At 42.4% G+C, this 13,952-nt stretch overlaps 1 protein-coding gene across 1 annotated transcript in view; it reads right to left on the bottom strand.

The window, feature by feature from the left end:
• Positions 1-1,305: 1,305 nt before the first annotated feature.
• Positions 1,306-13,952, bottom strand: part of ccdc39 (coiled-coil domain containing 39) — a 34,350-nt gene continuing 21,703 nt past the window's right edge. Inside the window, exons 12-20 of the mRNA XM_060929213.1 lie at positions 13,733-13,870; positions 12,967-13,175; positions 12,637-12,760; positions 10,213-10,372; positions 9,881-9,987; positions 7,284-7,424; positions 6,778-6,957; positions 6,618-6,703; positions 1,306-4,738 (exon numbers count right to left, since the gene is read on the bottom strand). Coding sequence (XP_060785196.1) covers positions 4,558-4,738; positions 6,618-6,703; positions 6,778-6,957; positions 7,284-7,424; positions 9,881-9,987; positions 10,213-10,372; positions 12,637-12,760; positions 12,967-13,175; positions 13,733-13,870 — 1,326 coding nt within the window. The 3' untranslated portion in view covers positions 1,306-4,557. The remainder of the gene's footprint in view (positions 4,739-6,617; positions 6,704-6,777; positions 6,958-7,283; positions 7,425-9,880; positions 9,988-10,212; positions 10,373-12,636; positions 12,761-12,966; positions 13,176-13,732; positions 13,871-13,952) is intronic.

Genomic DNA, 13,952 nt, shown 5'->3' with positions numbered 1-13,952 from the left:
ATATGGCGGGAGCGGGACTGAAAATCATAATTCTTTGTGGGAGTGGGCGGGACTGAAAATTCTGTCCCGCGCAGACCTCTATTCCACGCCTTCAAATAATTAATTACTTTTTTCTGATTACATTACAGGCATTTCACAGACACTCTTATCCAGAGCAACATACAACATACCCAGAGCATCCAGGAGTGCAGTTGGGGGTTAGGTACCCTGCTCAAGGGCACGTCAACCATTCCTGTTGGTCCAGGGAATCAAACCGGTGACCTTTTGGTCCCAAAGCTGCTTCTCTAACCTTTAGGCCATGGCTTCCCCCATGATTAAGCAATAATAGCCATGAAAGACCCGCCTCGCTTGGGATTACCACCTTACTCATGGTGGGGTGGTTTGTGTGTCCCAGTGACCCCTAGAGCTATGTTGGCTGGAGCTTCATGCTCCTGTTAGGGCCACCCATGCCGAACAGGTCAAAGGGTAGGGGCCAGACGAAGAGTGATCCCCTATTTTCCTCCCTCAGGAGGTTGGTCTAGGGCTAACAACCCTATATCGTAAAAAGTAGATGTTACAAAATCATCATGAAGTAACTTTCAACAACCGGGCCTGGGTGAGGTACGGTCTTCAACAAAGGGGGTTGGGGCTAAGCTGGACTGAACTTGGAAGGAGGGCCTAGAACTGTGTATGCTGGAGGAAACTTGTCGATGGCCTATGCTCTGCAGGGGGCAATGGGCCTAAGTAAGTGAGCCATGAAAGACATAAAATGTTACTATAAACTAAAATAAAGAACAAAGTTCTTTCCAATCACACCTTTATCCATCCATCCATTATCTGTAGCCACTTATCCTGTCCTACAGGGTCGCAGGCAAGCTGGAGCCTATCCCAGCTGACTACGGGCGAAAGGCGGGGTACACCCTGGACAAGTCGCCAGGTCATCGCAGGGCTGACACATAGACACAGACAACCATTCACACTCACATTCACACCTACGGTCAATTTAGAGTCACCAGTTAACCTAACCTGCATGTCTTTGGACTGTGGGGGAAACCGGAGCACCCGGAGGAAACCCACGCGGACACGGGAAGAACATGCAAACCCCACACAGAAAGGCCCTCGCTGGCCACTGGGCTCAAACCCAGGACCTTCTTGCTGTGAGGCAACAGTGCTAACCACTACACCAGCGTGCCGCCCATCACACCTTTATTTCGAAAAAAAAAAACAGAACAAGTGTATAATTTGTAGGCTAAAACTCAGGATTTTCATTTTACATTCAAAAGAATTCAATTAACACACTTTAAACAGTCAAGATTTTATTGTGGAAAAAAATGCAAAAGGAATTACACTAGATCTTACAGATGGAAGTAGTCCATAAAGCCGATCACATCCACCTCCCTTTTTTTTTGTCATCGTCATTCATGATGTTTCTCCATAGACATCGTCATCTACCAATTTGTCAGACATCACCCACGACTAGAGGACTTCCATAGAAACTGTTCTATGGGGAGCTTGTCGAAAGTCAGAGAAGTATAGGAAGACTGAGAAAGTGTTTCAAAGCATCACTTAAAGATTGTGGAATCGATCCAGAAATCTGGGAATCTTTCACACATGATCATCTACTATGGCGACGAAGTATTCATGATGGCATTGTAGACTTTGAAGAAGAATGTTCCAGCTGCATCACTAAGAGCAGACTCTGCAGAAAAGACCCTTCAAACGCAGCTTCAACAGGTTTGGCGTGCCATTTATGCGCCAGACCCTGTGTAAATAAGGCCAGGCTGGTCGCCCACCTTCGTCTCCACCATACGGGCTACGCAAACCACCAAGCGATGTGACTTCCATATATAGACATCACCCAACCATAATATACAACACAATTTAAAGGCATCTCAAGGCTTTTTTTTATTTCAGAAAATTGATTAATAACCAAATTCAACATATCCCAAAAGCCTATACAGTTGCAGGAGTACACTTCCATCCATGTACATGAGCTTCCAGATACCCAGGATTGGTGTCTAACCTAATTTCACATTTTTGAAGACATATAGAAAACAAAACTTGGAGGATTTACTCCTTGTAAGGACTAGTTTAAAGGTCATAGGCAACGGTCGGAGGTGAAACGTAGAATATCAACTTTACTGTCTAGAAGAACGACCCAAAAAGCAAATTCAATCTTCCTAGTGTCTAATTTGCACCCTGAAATTGAATAAAATGGTTAAATATATACTGTTTCACCCAATTTCCAAAGGTTTGTTTACATCTCACTTATGCGCACTTTCACCGCCGGGGGACCGTCGTCGTGACGTCATTCAAGCCAAACAGACCGGGAGCAGTTCTGCGTTTACTTGTGAACCGAGCACGTGTACGGACTTTGGTTGTGAGAGGTTGTGTAAAAAATGTCTGAAAGCGATAGCGATTTTGAAGCAGGAATTCTCCAAATTGAATATCGAGAGGTGAAACTGTATATGTATGAACCTATGGCCGTTGCAAAGCAATCGGTGAATGTGGCTCACTGGTTTGACCGTACAGCCTCGGAATCAGACAGCTACTCGGCCGACTCTGATCACGGTGACGCCGGACCTCAACAAGACTCGCGCCCAAACGATTTATCCTGGTAGTTATGATAAATTCTTACTTTTGTCATAATACTAAATAAGAGCCCTTTTGAAGAATAATTAAACCGCCCTCCCTAGTGGATATAGGTAATGATTACTTGACAGTGCGCCGGTAGGCCACATTAGCCTGCCATCCGTGGCATTATACTATTTATAGCCGACTCTAAGCGAGGGAATATCCCTTTGTCTCATTTCCACAATGATTGTACAGGATCCCTCAGGATTCTTGACTTGTCAACTGCAAGCAAAAGTAAAAATGTTTACCTCCAATCTTCTCCTTTTTGCTTGAGTGTTGCTGCTCCGTTTCTTCTTTGACTGCTTGATTTTGTTTCACGTGCACAATCCACTCTCTCCGCCTCGTCTCCTCTTCCGGGAAAAAACAACCCTCTGGCTTCACGCGCACAATCCACTCTCTCCACCTCGTCTCCTCTTCCGGAAAAAGCTAACCCACTTGCTCCACCTCTTCTCCTTTTTCGGAAAAAGCCAATCCTCTCGCTCCACCTCTTCTGGAAAAAGCCAATCCTCTTGCTCCACCTCTTCTCCTCTTCTGGAAAAAGCCAATCCACTCTCTCCGCCTCTTCTCCTCTCTCGGAAAAAGGTAAAAACTTCTTCCTGAACCGGTCCCATTGTTACAGTTCACTGCACAACAATAGAGATCTTGCATGTGACGTCACAGCCGATCCAGATTGTGACAGACGCCATCGTGTCGGTCAAACGCCATATTCCGCCTTCTACTTCTGGTTCTACTTCTGCTTTTACTTCTACCTTTTCTTCTGGAAAACCCTACTATATACAATTCTACTACAATGGCTGTGGCTACAAGCTCTCCCTACCTGTGCACGGTTTTTATGTTTTTTGGGTGTATTTTTGCGTGTTGTTCGTCTGTACCGGACTTCAATATCCACTACAACCGTATGGACTTACTGGACATTGGTTTCCAGCAGAAAATGACGGTTTGTAGCGATTTCCATCGCATGCACAACATTCCGGACGAGAAAAAAAAAAAAAAAAACATTCCGGGCGAGACCAGCGGGGTCTCCGTGGATTGTTATCGGAAGCAAAGCGAAGGAGGCGGCGCCGGGAGCGGAAGCAAAAGCGAGGCTGCAGAGCCGGCCTGTTGACTAAGCTCAGAAAACAGCTACTCAAACCTCCACTGCCAAGCCTCTACCTCTCCAACGCCAGATCCATGTAAACAACACGGACGATTTGGAATTACCTTATTCTATAATCGGCTGGTCAGTGCTATACTCAATACTTAAGTGACTTACCCATCCAGTGAGGATCATTTTCTTGCTTACAAGATGCCACACCTGAGTCGCTGACAAATCCTGAATTTCTGTAAAGAAAACTGTCCAGAGATTTATAGGCACGCAGTGCTTCACCACTGAACAGCGAGGGAAAGTTGATGAGGTAATCATACACGTCCGGGTATTCCGCTGGCAGTTCAAAATCCGGTCGTGAAAACTCCGTCCGGAAAGCCATAAGGGTCACAAATCTGTAGATCGTTTATTTTAGACATATATCTAGTTATCTGTTCATTAGAAAAATGAGCCGTGTAGTCCGTCGGTTGAAATTGATCCATTCTGTACACGAGTGCAGCAGTATTCAGCGGTGTTTTTGACCGACACGATGGCGGTTGTGTACTTTCCGGTCACGTGACTGCAAGATCTCTATAAGGCATGGTTTTTCTTTGGAAATTCCTGAACACATGTCTGCACTCAAACTGAACGGTAATGCAAGTAAACGAAAGTGGACTCAACTCAAGCGGTTTGTTTGTCTTGAATGGCGTCACACGCCGAGTGGTCATGAAAATCGCAGAATAGAAATTTGCCGCGATCTACACTAATTTATTTGAATTATTACTTATTAACAATACTTGGGACCAGAAGAAAATTACAGAGGGTTTTTTAACATATAAAGTTTCAAATGTGCATAAATTGAAAACCGTTGCCTATGACCTTTAAGGACTCTTGACACGATTGCTCCTGCTGCTGCTCCTGCTGCTGTCAGTGCTGGAAGACGGAGGTAAAAGTGTAGAGGAAACCGAAGGTCCAAGATCTAACTCGAGCATCTTTATGGAGGGCAGGGGAAGTGCCGAGTCTCTGGCGCTGCTAGCTAATTGTCCTGAGGATGTGGAGGATCTGGTCAAAGAGCAAACAAAATACAACCATCTGATGCGTGTAATTGTGTTGACCTGTAATTGTAATGGCCTTTGCTTTTTGTTACTGGATTATATAAATCTGTTTATGTGGAGCATTTGCCATGTGAATGATCTGCTACTACAATCCCGATTCCAAAAAAGTTGGGACAAAGTACAAATTGTAAATAAAAACGGAATGCAATGATGTGGAAGTTTCAAAATTCCATATTTTATTCAGAATAGAACATAGATGACATATCAAATGTTTAAACTGAGAAAATGTATCATTTAAAGAGAAAAATTAGGTGATTTTAAATTTCATGACAACAACACATCTCAAAAAAGTTGGGACAAGGCCATGTTTCCCACTGTGAGACATCCCCTTTTCTCTTTACAACAGTCTGTAAACGTCTGGGGACTGAGGAGACAAGTTGCTCAAGTTTAGGGATAGGAATGTTAACCCATTCTTGTCTAATGTAGGATTCTAGTTGCTCAACTGTCTTAGGTCTTTTTTGTCATATTTTCCGTTTTATGATGTGCCAAATGTTTTCTATGGGTGAAAGATCTGGACTGCAGGCTGGCCAGTTCAGTACCCGGACCCTTCTTCTACGCAGCCATGATGCTGTAATTGATGCAGTATGTGGTTTGGCATTGTCGTGTTGGAAAATGCAAGGTCTTCCCTGAAAGAGACGTCTTTGGGATGGGAGCATATGTTGCTCTAGAACCTGGATATACCTTTCAACATTGATGGTGTCTTTCCAGATGTGTAAGCTGCCCATGCCAGACGCACTAATGCAACCCCATACCATCAGAGATGCAGGCTTCTGAACTGAGCGCTGATAACAACTCGGGTCGTCCTTCTCCTCTTTAGTCCGAATGACACGGCGTCCCTGATTTCCATAAAGAACTTCAAATTTTGATTCGTCTGACCACAGAACAGTTTTCCACTTTGCCACAGTCCATTTTAAATGAGCCTTGGCCCAGAGAAGACGTCTGCGCTTCTGGATCATGTTTAGATACGGCTTCTTCTTTGAACTATAGAGTTTTAGCTGGCAACGGCGGATGGCACGGTGAATTGTGTTCACAGATAATGTTCTCTGGAAATATTCCTGAGCCCATTTTGTGATTTCCAATACAGAAGCATGCCTGTATGTGATGCAGTGCCGTCTAAGGGCCCGAAGATCACGGGCACCCAGTATGGTTTTCCGGCCTTGACCCTTACGCACAGAGATTCTTCCAGATTCTCTGAATCTTTTGATGATATTATGCACTGTAGATGATGATATGTTCAAACTCTTTGCAATTTTACACTGTCGAACTCCTTTCTGATTATTGCTCCACTATTTGTCGGCGCAGAATTAGGGGGATTGGTGATCCTCTTCCCATCTTTACTTCTGAGAGCCGCTGCCACTCCAAGATGCTCTTTTTATACCCAGTCATGTTAATGACCTATTGCCAATTGACCTAAAGAGTTGCAATTTGGTCCTCCAGCTGTTCCTTTTTTGTACCTTTAACTTTTCCAGCCTCTTATTGCCCCTGTCCCAACTTTTTTGAGATGTGTTGCTGTCATGAAATTTCAAATGAGCCAATATTTGGCATGAAATTTCAAAATGTCTCACTTTCGACATTTGATATGTTGTCTATGTTCTATTGTGAATACAATATCAGTTTTTGAGATTTGTAAATTATTGCATTCCTTTTTATTTACAATTTGTACTTTGTCCCAACTTTTTTGGAATCGGGGTTGTATATAATATTGCAACAAGCACATTAATATAAAACTGTAATGCTTAGATTGTTATTTGAATCAAAGCACATTCAGATAATTAAATGTACGCAAAGTGGTGTATATGAAGTGCTCGTTTGTTGCATTGGTTTACCTGAGAGAAAAAGAGCTACGTATCGAGCTCAACTTCAAACTCCTGGTTGATGGGGTTGAGACTGGAGAAGGAAGAGTAAGACCGGCCTGCAAAAGAAGACATCATTTACACACATTTTCCATGCATTGTTCGTCCATCTGAGTTCTGTGCAGTACTTCACCTCCGTGAAGTACGTCCGTAATGTTCCCTGTAGGTCAGGAAGGTTCTCCATGACTTCCAGAATCATGTTATTGACCGTCTTCTTGCAGTCTTTCAGTTGTTTAAGCTTGATGTCCCGTTCCTCAAAGGTCTCCTTTGTGCTGTTTTGACTAGAGCGGATCTCCTTTGACAGCTTGGAGGACTGTAGTGGAAGAAATAACGGCAAAGTTAACATGAGAGTGGGCTGATTAGCAAAACTTAACCCATACAGAGTCGTTATTTCAGAGTTGGTCTCTAAGGAAGAGAGAAAAACCAAGTGGCAAACACATAGGTCTGTTAATTTGTCACAAGACATGTTCATCGGGATAGTTTGACCTTGTTCTGGAATTCTGTTTCATATATAATCAGCTTTCCAAGAAAAATATGCAAAATATCAAGTTTCTCCATCAAGATCAAGATCAAACTGTTTCAATTCACTTTGGGGGCATGAACTCAAGCCCCAGATTACATGAACGTAAGATGTTCAACCTGTTTGGTGGCCCTGTCCATTTTCTCCTGCTGAGAAATGAGCTCTTTTTTCAGAGAAGCAATGTGTGCTTGGAAATCTACATTTCTTTTGGTTTGAGTAGCTTCATCTTCCTGCAGCCTGTTCAATGAGCTTCTCATGACCTGTCAAAGAAAGAAAAAAAGAAACCATTGAAAAGCAGATCTTAAACTGTACATTTTTAAAGAAAAGAGAGAGGAAAAAAGAAAACTGCCTGTGAAGAAACCTAATATGTTCTCTGTGGTTAGATGAATTTTAAAAGGTTAAGTCTCCTTGACTACCATAATTTCTGGATTATAAAGTGGATTTTCTCCTCTAATACAGTGGTTTGCATAAATATTCGCCCCTTGAACGTCCATCCATAACTGCTTATCCTGTGCAGGGTCACAGTCTATCCTAGCTGACTATGGGCAAGAGGCAGGGTACACCCTGGACAAGTCGCCAGGTCATCACAGGGCTGACACATAGACACAAACAACCATTCACACTCAAACTTAAGGTCAATTTAGAGCCACCAATTAACCTAGCCACATGTCTTTGGACTGTGAGGGAAACCAGAGCACCCAGAGGAAACCCACACAAACTCCACACAGAAAGGCTCCCATCACCCGCTGGAACCCAGAACCTTCTTGCTGTGAGGCGACAGTGCTAACCACCACCGTACCGCCCTGCTCCTTGAGCCTATAAATGTAAAATTAATACCGTAGTGGAAGGGTGAAAAAATCAATATACGCTTGTTCGCGAAATTATTTACCTAAAAATGTCAAAGCTGTGATCGTATAAGTATTCATCTACATTATATCTGGTACAATTAGTTGACATCAGAAGTCACAATTATTTGAATGGAGTCAATTAAAGTGCCATTTGATCTCAATATTTATATACTATAAACAGTTTGTTAACAGTATGTTCGAGAACGTACCTAAACAGGACATACCAAACAGCATCATGAAAACAAAAGAGCTATCAAAAAAAGCCCAGGACAATGTTCTAGAAAAGTATCAATCAGGGTTTGGTTATTTAAAAAAAAAAATAACCCAAACATTGAATATCCCACTGAGAATCATTAAATCCATTATTATTTCTTCTTCTTTCAGCTGTTCCCGTGAGGAGTCGCCACAGCATATCGTCTGATTTATGATCCGCATATTTGATTTGGTATAGGTTTTACATCAGATGCCCTTCCTGACGCAACCCTCCCCAATCTATCCAAGCTTGGAACCAGCACCGAGTATGCACTGACTTGTGCAACCTCAGTTGCTGGGTATTTGTACCTAATCTACATGTTTTTGAACTGTGGGAGGAGACCGGAGCACCCAGAGGAAACCCATGGAGACACGAGAACACGCAAACTTCACACAGAAAGGCCCCTGTTGGTGGTGAGGCTCAAACCCGGAACCTTCTTACTGTGAAGTGACAGCACTAACCGCTGCACCTCTGTGCCACCATTAAAGCCATCCATCCATCCATCCATCCATTTTCTTCCACTTATCCAAAGTCAGGTCGCGGTGGCAGCAGGGTAAGCAAGGTATTCCAGGCATCCCTCTCCCCAGCAACGCTTTCCAGTTCCTACTGGGGGATCCCAAGGTGCTCCCAGGCCAGATGAGATATATAATCTCACCAGCGTGTTCTGGGTCTACTCCTCCCAGTTGGACATGCCCGGAAAACCTCCAAAGGAAGGCGCCCAGGAGGCATCCTAATCAGATGCCCGAACCACCTCAGCTGACTCCTTTCGACATGAAGGAGCAGCGGCTATACTCTGAGATCCCTCCAGATGTCTGAGCTCCTCACCCTATCTCGAAGGGTGAGCCCAGCCACCCTACGGAGGAAGCTCATTTCAGCCGCTTGTATCCGCGATCACTACCCAAAGCTCATGACCATAGGTGAGGGTTGGAACCTAGACTGACTGACTGGTAAATCGAAAGCTTTGCCTTCCGGCTCAGCTCCCTCTTCACCACGACGGCCCGGTACGATGCCCGCATTACTGCTGATGTCGCCCCAACCTGCCTGTCCATCTTGCACTCTATTTTACCATCACTCATGAACAAGATGCCGAGATACTTGAACTCCTTCACTTGGGGCAGCAACTCACTCCCAACCCAGCGGGAGTGACCATTAAAGCCATTATTTAAAAATAAAAAAATCAGAGGAGATTAGTCAGAGAAGCAACCAAGAAGTTTACATTAATACTCAAAACTGATGTTACCACCACCATGCTTCACTGTGGAAATGGTGTTCTCAAGGTACAGTAAGCAGCCCTGGGTTTTTGCCAAACATGGGGCTAAATTTTGTTCTCATCAGACCAGAGGACCTTTTTCCAAATGTTTCCAAAAGTCTTAAACTAGTCTTTTGGTAAACTCCAAATGAGATTTCATATGGCTAGTCCAGTTTGTGGCATGTCTAGCATATGTACGACATTAAATGCAGGTCACCACAAGTTTATCCTGTAGCTACCTTATAGAAACCATTTCATTTCATTTTCATTCCTGAGTAATGCATGAACATTCCAAAAAGGTCAAAAATGTTTATGTACAGAACAGAAGATATAACTTCCATAACATCTTCTAATGCTCAGACGGACCTCAATGTTTTTCTGCAGCTCTCTGATTTGGCGTCTCTTGTACGTGATCATCTCATCTGCCACCCTTTTCTGTTCCTCTAACTTCACTTTATTCTGATACTCAGGACCTAAAAAGTGAAATCACGACTATTAATGGGTTTAATAGGGTTGACATAATCACACATGCAGACCCTGGGCAGATTTATTAAGGAAAAGAAACTGAGTTGAAGCTGAAATTTGATATTTCAAAACTTCCTGGATCTGGTTTAGTGAGTGATTGATTAAATCCTGCAATGACTGTATTCAGCTATGAACAAATAACAGGTCTAAAAAACAGGAAGGCATGGACATACTGGACTCTGTGACCTTGTTGAAGGATTTGCGATAGGTGCTGGTATGATTATTGAGCAGATACAAGGTGTTTTCCAATGCCTTGTTTTCTTTCTCTGCCTTGCGAATCTTGGCGTCTAAATCGTCGCCCTTGCGCTGAAGCTCCTCCTTTTCTTGAGCTGCCTGCAAGACAGAAACTCCAATCAAATATAGGACATGGAAGTAAACTTTATTCATCTGCCATTTTGCATAAAAGCATCCGAAGCTTCTTTACAAGCAGAAACAGTAACTAAAACTCACATATAACACCTATTAAAGGAAGCGAACAATGTTAATAAACTGCTCAAAATACGATCTGAAAGTTTATTGGTGATGGTGGTGTCAAGCTGAGTTACTGTTATCACCCAGAAGTTGATTATTAATATCCATCATAACACTTTTCAAAGTGTTTTATTCCACTTATACCACAGAAATTTGCCAATTATAATTTTTTTAAATTATTAAATGACATTTTGCACTTTTTATCCATTTACAGTTACATTTAATGCTATGGAACTTTCATGAACAAAGGTGTTTTATACCAAGGATAAGTAAAAGAATGAACACAGCAATATAAAACTATGATTCACAGCCATCACTTTTGTCAGAGGTGCTGTTATACAACCCCGATTCCAAAAAAGTTGGGACAAAGTACAAATTGTAAATAAAAACGGAATGCAATAATTTACAAATCTCAAAAACTGATATTGTATTCACAATAGAACATAGACAACATATCAAATGTCGAAAGTGAGACATTTTGAAATTTCATGCCAAATATTGGCTCATTTGAAATTTCATGACAGCAACACATCTCAAAAAAGTTGGGACAGGGGCAATAAGAGGCTGGAAAAGTTAAAGGTACAAAAAAGGAACAGCTGGAGGACCAAATTGCAACTCATTAGGTCAATTGGCAATAGGTCATTAACATGACTGGGCATAAAAAGAGCATCTTGGAGTGGTAGCGGCTCTCAGAAGTAAAGATGGGAAGAGGATCACCAATCCCCCTAATTCTGCGCCGACAAATAGTGGCACGATATCAGAAAGGAGTTCGACAGTGTAAAATTGCAAAGAGTTTGAACATATCATCATCTACAGTGCATAATATCATCAAAAGATTCAGAGAATCTGGAAGAATCTCTGTGCGTAAGGGTCAAGGCCAGAAAACCATACTGGGTGCCCGTGATCTTCGGGCCCTTAGACGGCACTGCATCACATACAGGCATGCTTCTGTATTGGAAATCACAAAATGGCCTCACGAATATTTCCAGAGAACATTATCTGTGAACACAATTCACCGTGCCATCCGCCGTTGCCAGCTAAAACTCTGTAGTTCAGAGAAGAAGCCGTATCTAAACATAATCCAGAAGTGCAGACATCTTCTCTGGGCCAAGGCTCATTTAAAATGGACTGTGGCAAAGTGGAAAACTGTTCTGTGGTCAGACGAATCAGAATTTGAAGTTCTTTTTGGAAATCAAGGACGCCGTGTCATTCAGACTAAAGAGGAGAAGGATGACCTAAGTTGTTATCAGCGCTCAGTTCAGAAGCCTGCATCTCTGATGGTATGGGGTTGCATTAGTGCGTGTGGCATGGGCAGCTTACACATCTGGAAAGACACCATCAATGCTGAAAGGTATATCCAGGTTCTAGAGCAACATATGCTCCCATCCAGACGACGTCTCTTTCAGGGAAGACCTTGCATTTTCCAACATGACAATGCCAAACCACATACTGCATCAATTACAGCATCATGGCTGCGTAGAAGAAGGGTCCGGGTACTGAACTGGCCAGCCTGCAGTCCAGATCTTTCACCCATAGAAAACATTTGCCGCATCATAAAACGGAAGATACGACAAAAAAGACCTAAGACAGTTGAGCAACTAGAATTCTACATTAGACAAGAATGGTTTAACATTCCTATCCCTAAACTTGAGCAACTTGGCTCCTCAGTCCCCAGACGTTTACAGACTGTTGTAAAGAGAAAAGGGGATGTCGCACAGTAGTAAACATGGCCTTGTCCCAACTTTTTTGAGATGTGTTGTTGTCATGAAATTTAAAAATCACCTAATTTTTCTCTTTAAATGATACATTTTCTCAGTTTAAACATTTGATATGTCATCTATGTTCTATTCTGAATAAAATATGGAATTTTGAAACTTCTACATCATTGCATTCCGTTTTTATTTACAATTTGTACTTTGTCCCAACTTTTTTGGAATTGGGGTTGTAGAACCATTTGATCAACACCTTCCGACCAATCGGATTTGAGAACTCAGTATCACTATGGTATAAATGTGAAAACATTTCGTGATTGCTATCAAAATTGGGTAAAATGGAAGGGTTGAATTGAGAGTGAGAGTAAATTTATAGTGGAAATCTGTTCGGATCTAGAAAGAAAATCTTGCTACCTTGAGAATGTAATAGGCCTGTGATTTTTCTTCTTCGCCCTCTGGTGCAGCCATGAAAATGGTGACGATCTCATATTTTTTCTTCATCTTGTCAACTTTGGACAGTCGTTCGTGCAACTGGACCCTGCAAAGAGGCATTAAGCAACGAATGACCACTTAAAAAAGATGGCTGTCCTCAAGTTCTATGCATTTTAATGTCCATTTATCCTGAACCACACGTTTACGTGAAAATACATGAAAAACTTGCAGTCTTACTTGTTACGCATATTAGCCTTATAGCTACAATGCAAAAATAAAGAAGCCAATGTTGTCTTTCTACTCATGTCCCACCTGAGCCCTTGCATTTCCTGCTCAGTAATCTTGAGCTGCTTGCTCTGTATTTCCCGATGCACACTTATCTCCTCCTGCCGCTCCTTCATGGCTGTCTGCAGCTGCAGCTTCCTTTTTTCCAGAGAGAGGACACCATCTGCCTTTTCATACAGCATGGTCCTGAGGCGCTTCACCTGCAGCTGCAGGATATTGTTCTCCACTATGCTGTCCTAATGGAGGGAGAGTGCCAGAGAGAATGGACATGATGTGGTCTTTGAAGGACGGCATAATTGCAATTTTTAATAATCTCTACTGATGCTACTAGACTATCAAGTAAGATCTATACCAGACAATAACTTGTCTGTCTCAACTAGATGTGCCCATTTAAAGTAAACGGTATCAAAACAAAAACAGGCAGTTGGTCATTTACTACTTTATCCAGCGCTGGTTCTGTAAACCAGATAGGAGTTAATTATGTCTGTTTTTCCTACTTAAAAGATCAGAGTCAAGTGGTTTATGAAGTAACAGCTAGCTTGAATGGCCCAGGGATATGGTCCAGGCTAAGTGATAAATATTAAATTTATTTTACCCAAGATGACCTACATGTACTCCATGTTAAAATGAACTAATACTGATGAATGAATAACTCAGACTCTGTAGGATCCTGCTTCGAAACAATCACAGATCTAGGTTCGCTGTGATCCCAAGCAATTTTGGTACTGGCCACTGAATACAATACAAACACTGCTGTAATTTATCCTGATCGAATGTGGTTGTGAGTGAGGACCTGTTTCTTAAGACGGAATTTCTTCAGGTCTTTATCCAAGGTGTCATCGATGAGGGTCAATTCCTCAATCTTTGTGGTCAGGTCTCTGTTTTCTGCTCCCGTCTTCTCGCTCTCTTTCCTCACACAGCGGATATCATTCTGAGAATACACAGGCACATGAAGTGTGTATCTCTATAAATCGATACGTTTCTGTAATTCGGTCTTTCTAGACTTTCCTTAT

The sequence above is a fragment of the Neoarius graeffei genome, chromosome 1, assembly GCF_027579695.1.
Source record: "Neoarius graeffei isolate fNeoGra1 chromosome 1, fNeoGra1.pri, whole genome shotgun sequence".
Classification (NCBI taxonomy): Eukaryota; Metazoa; Chordata; class Actinopteri; order Siluriformes; family Ariidae; genus Neoarius; species Neoarius graeffei.
This window is presented reverse-complemented; position numbering and strand designations above follow the sequence as displayed.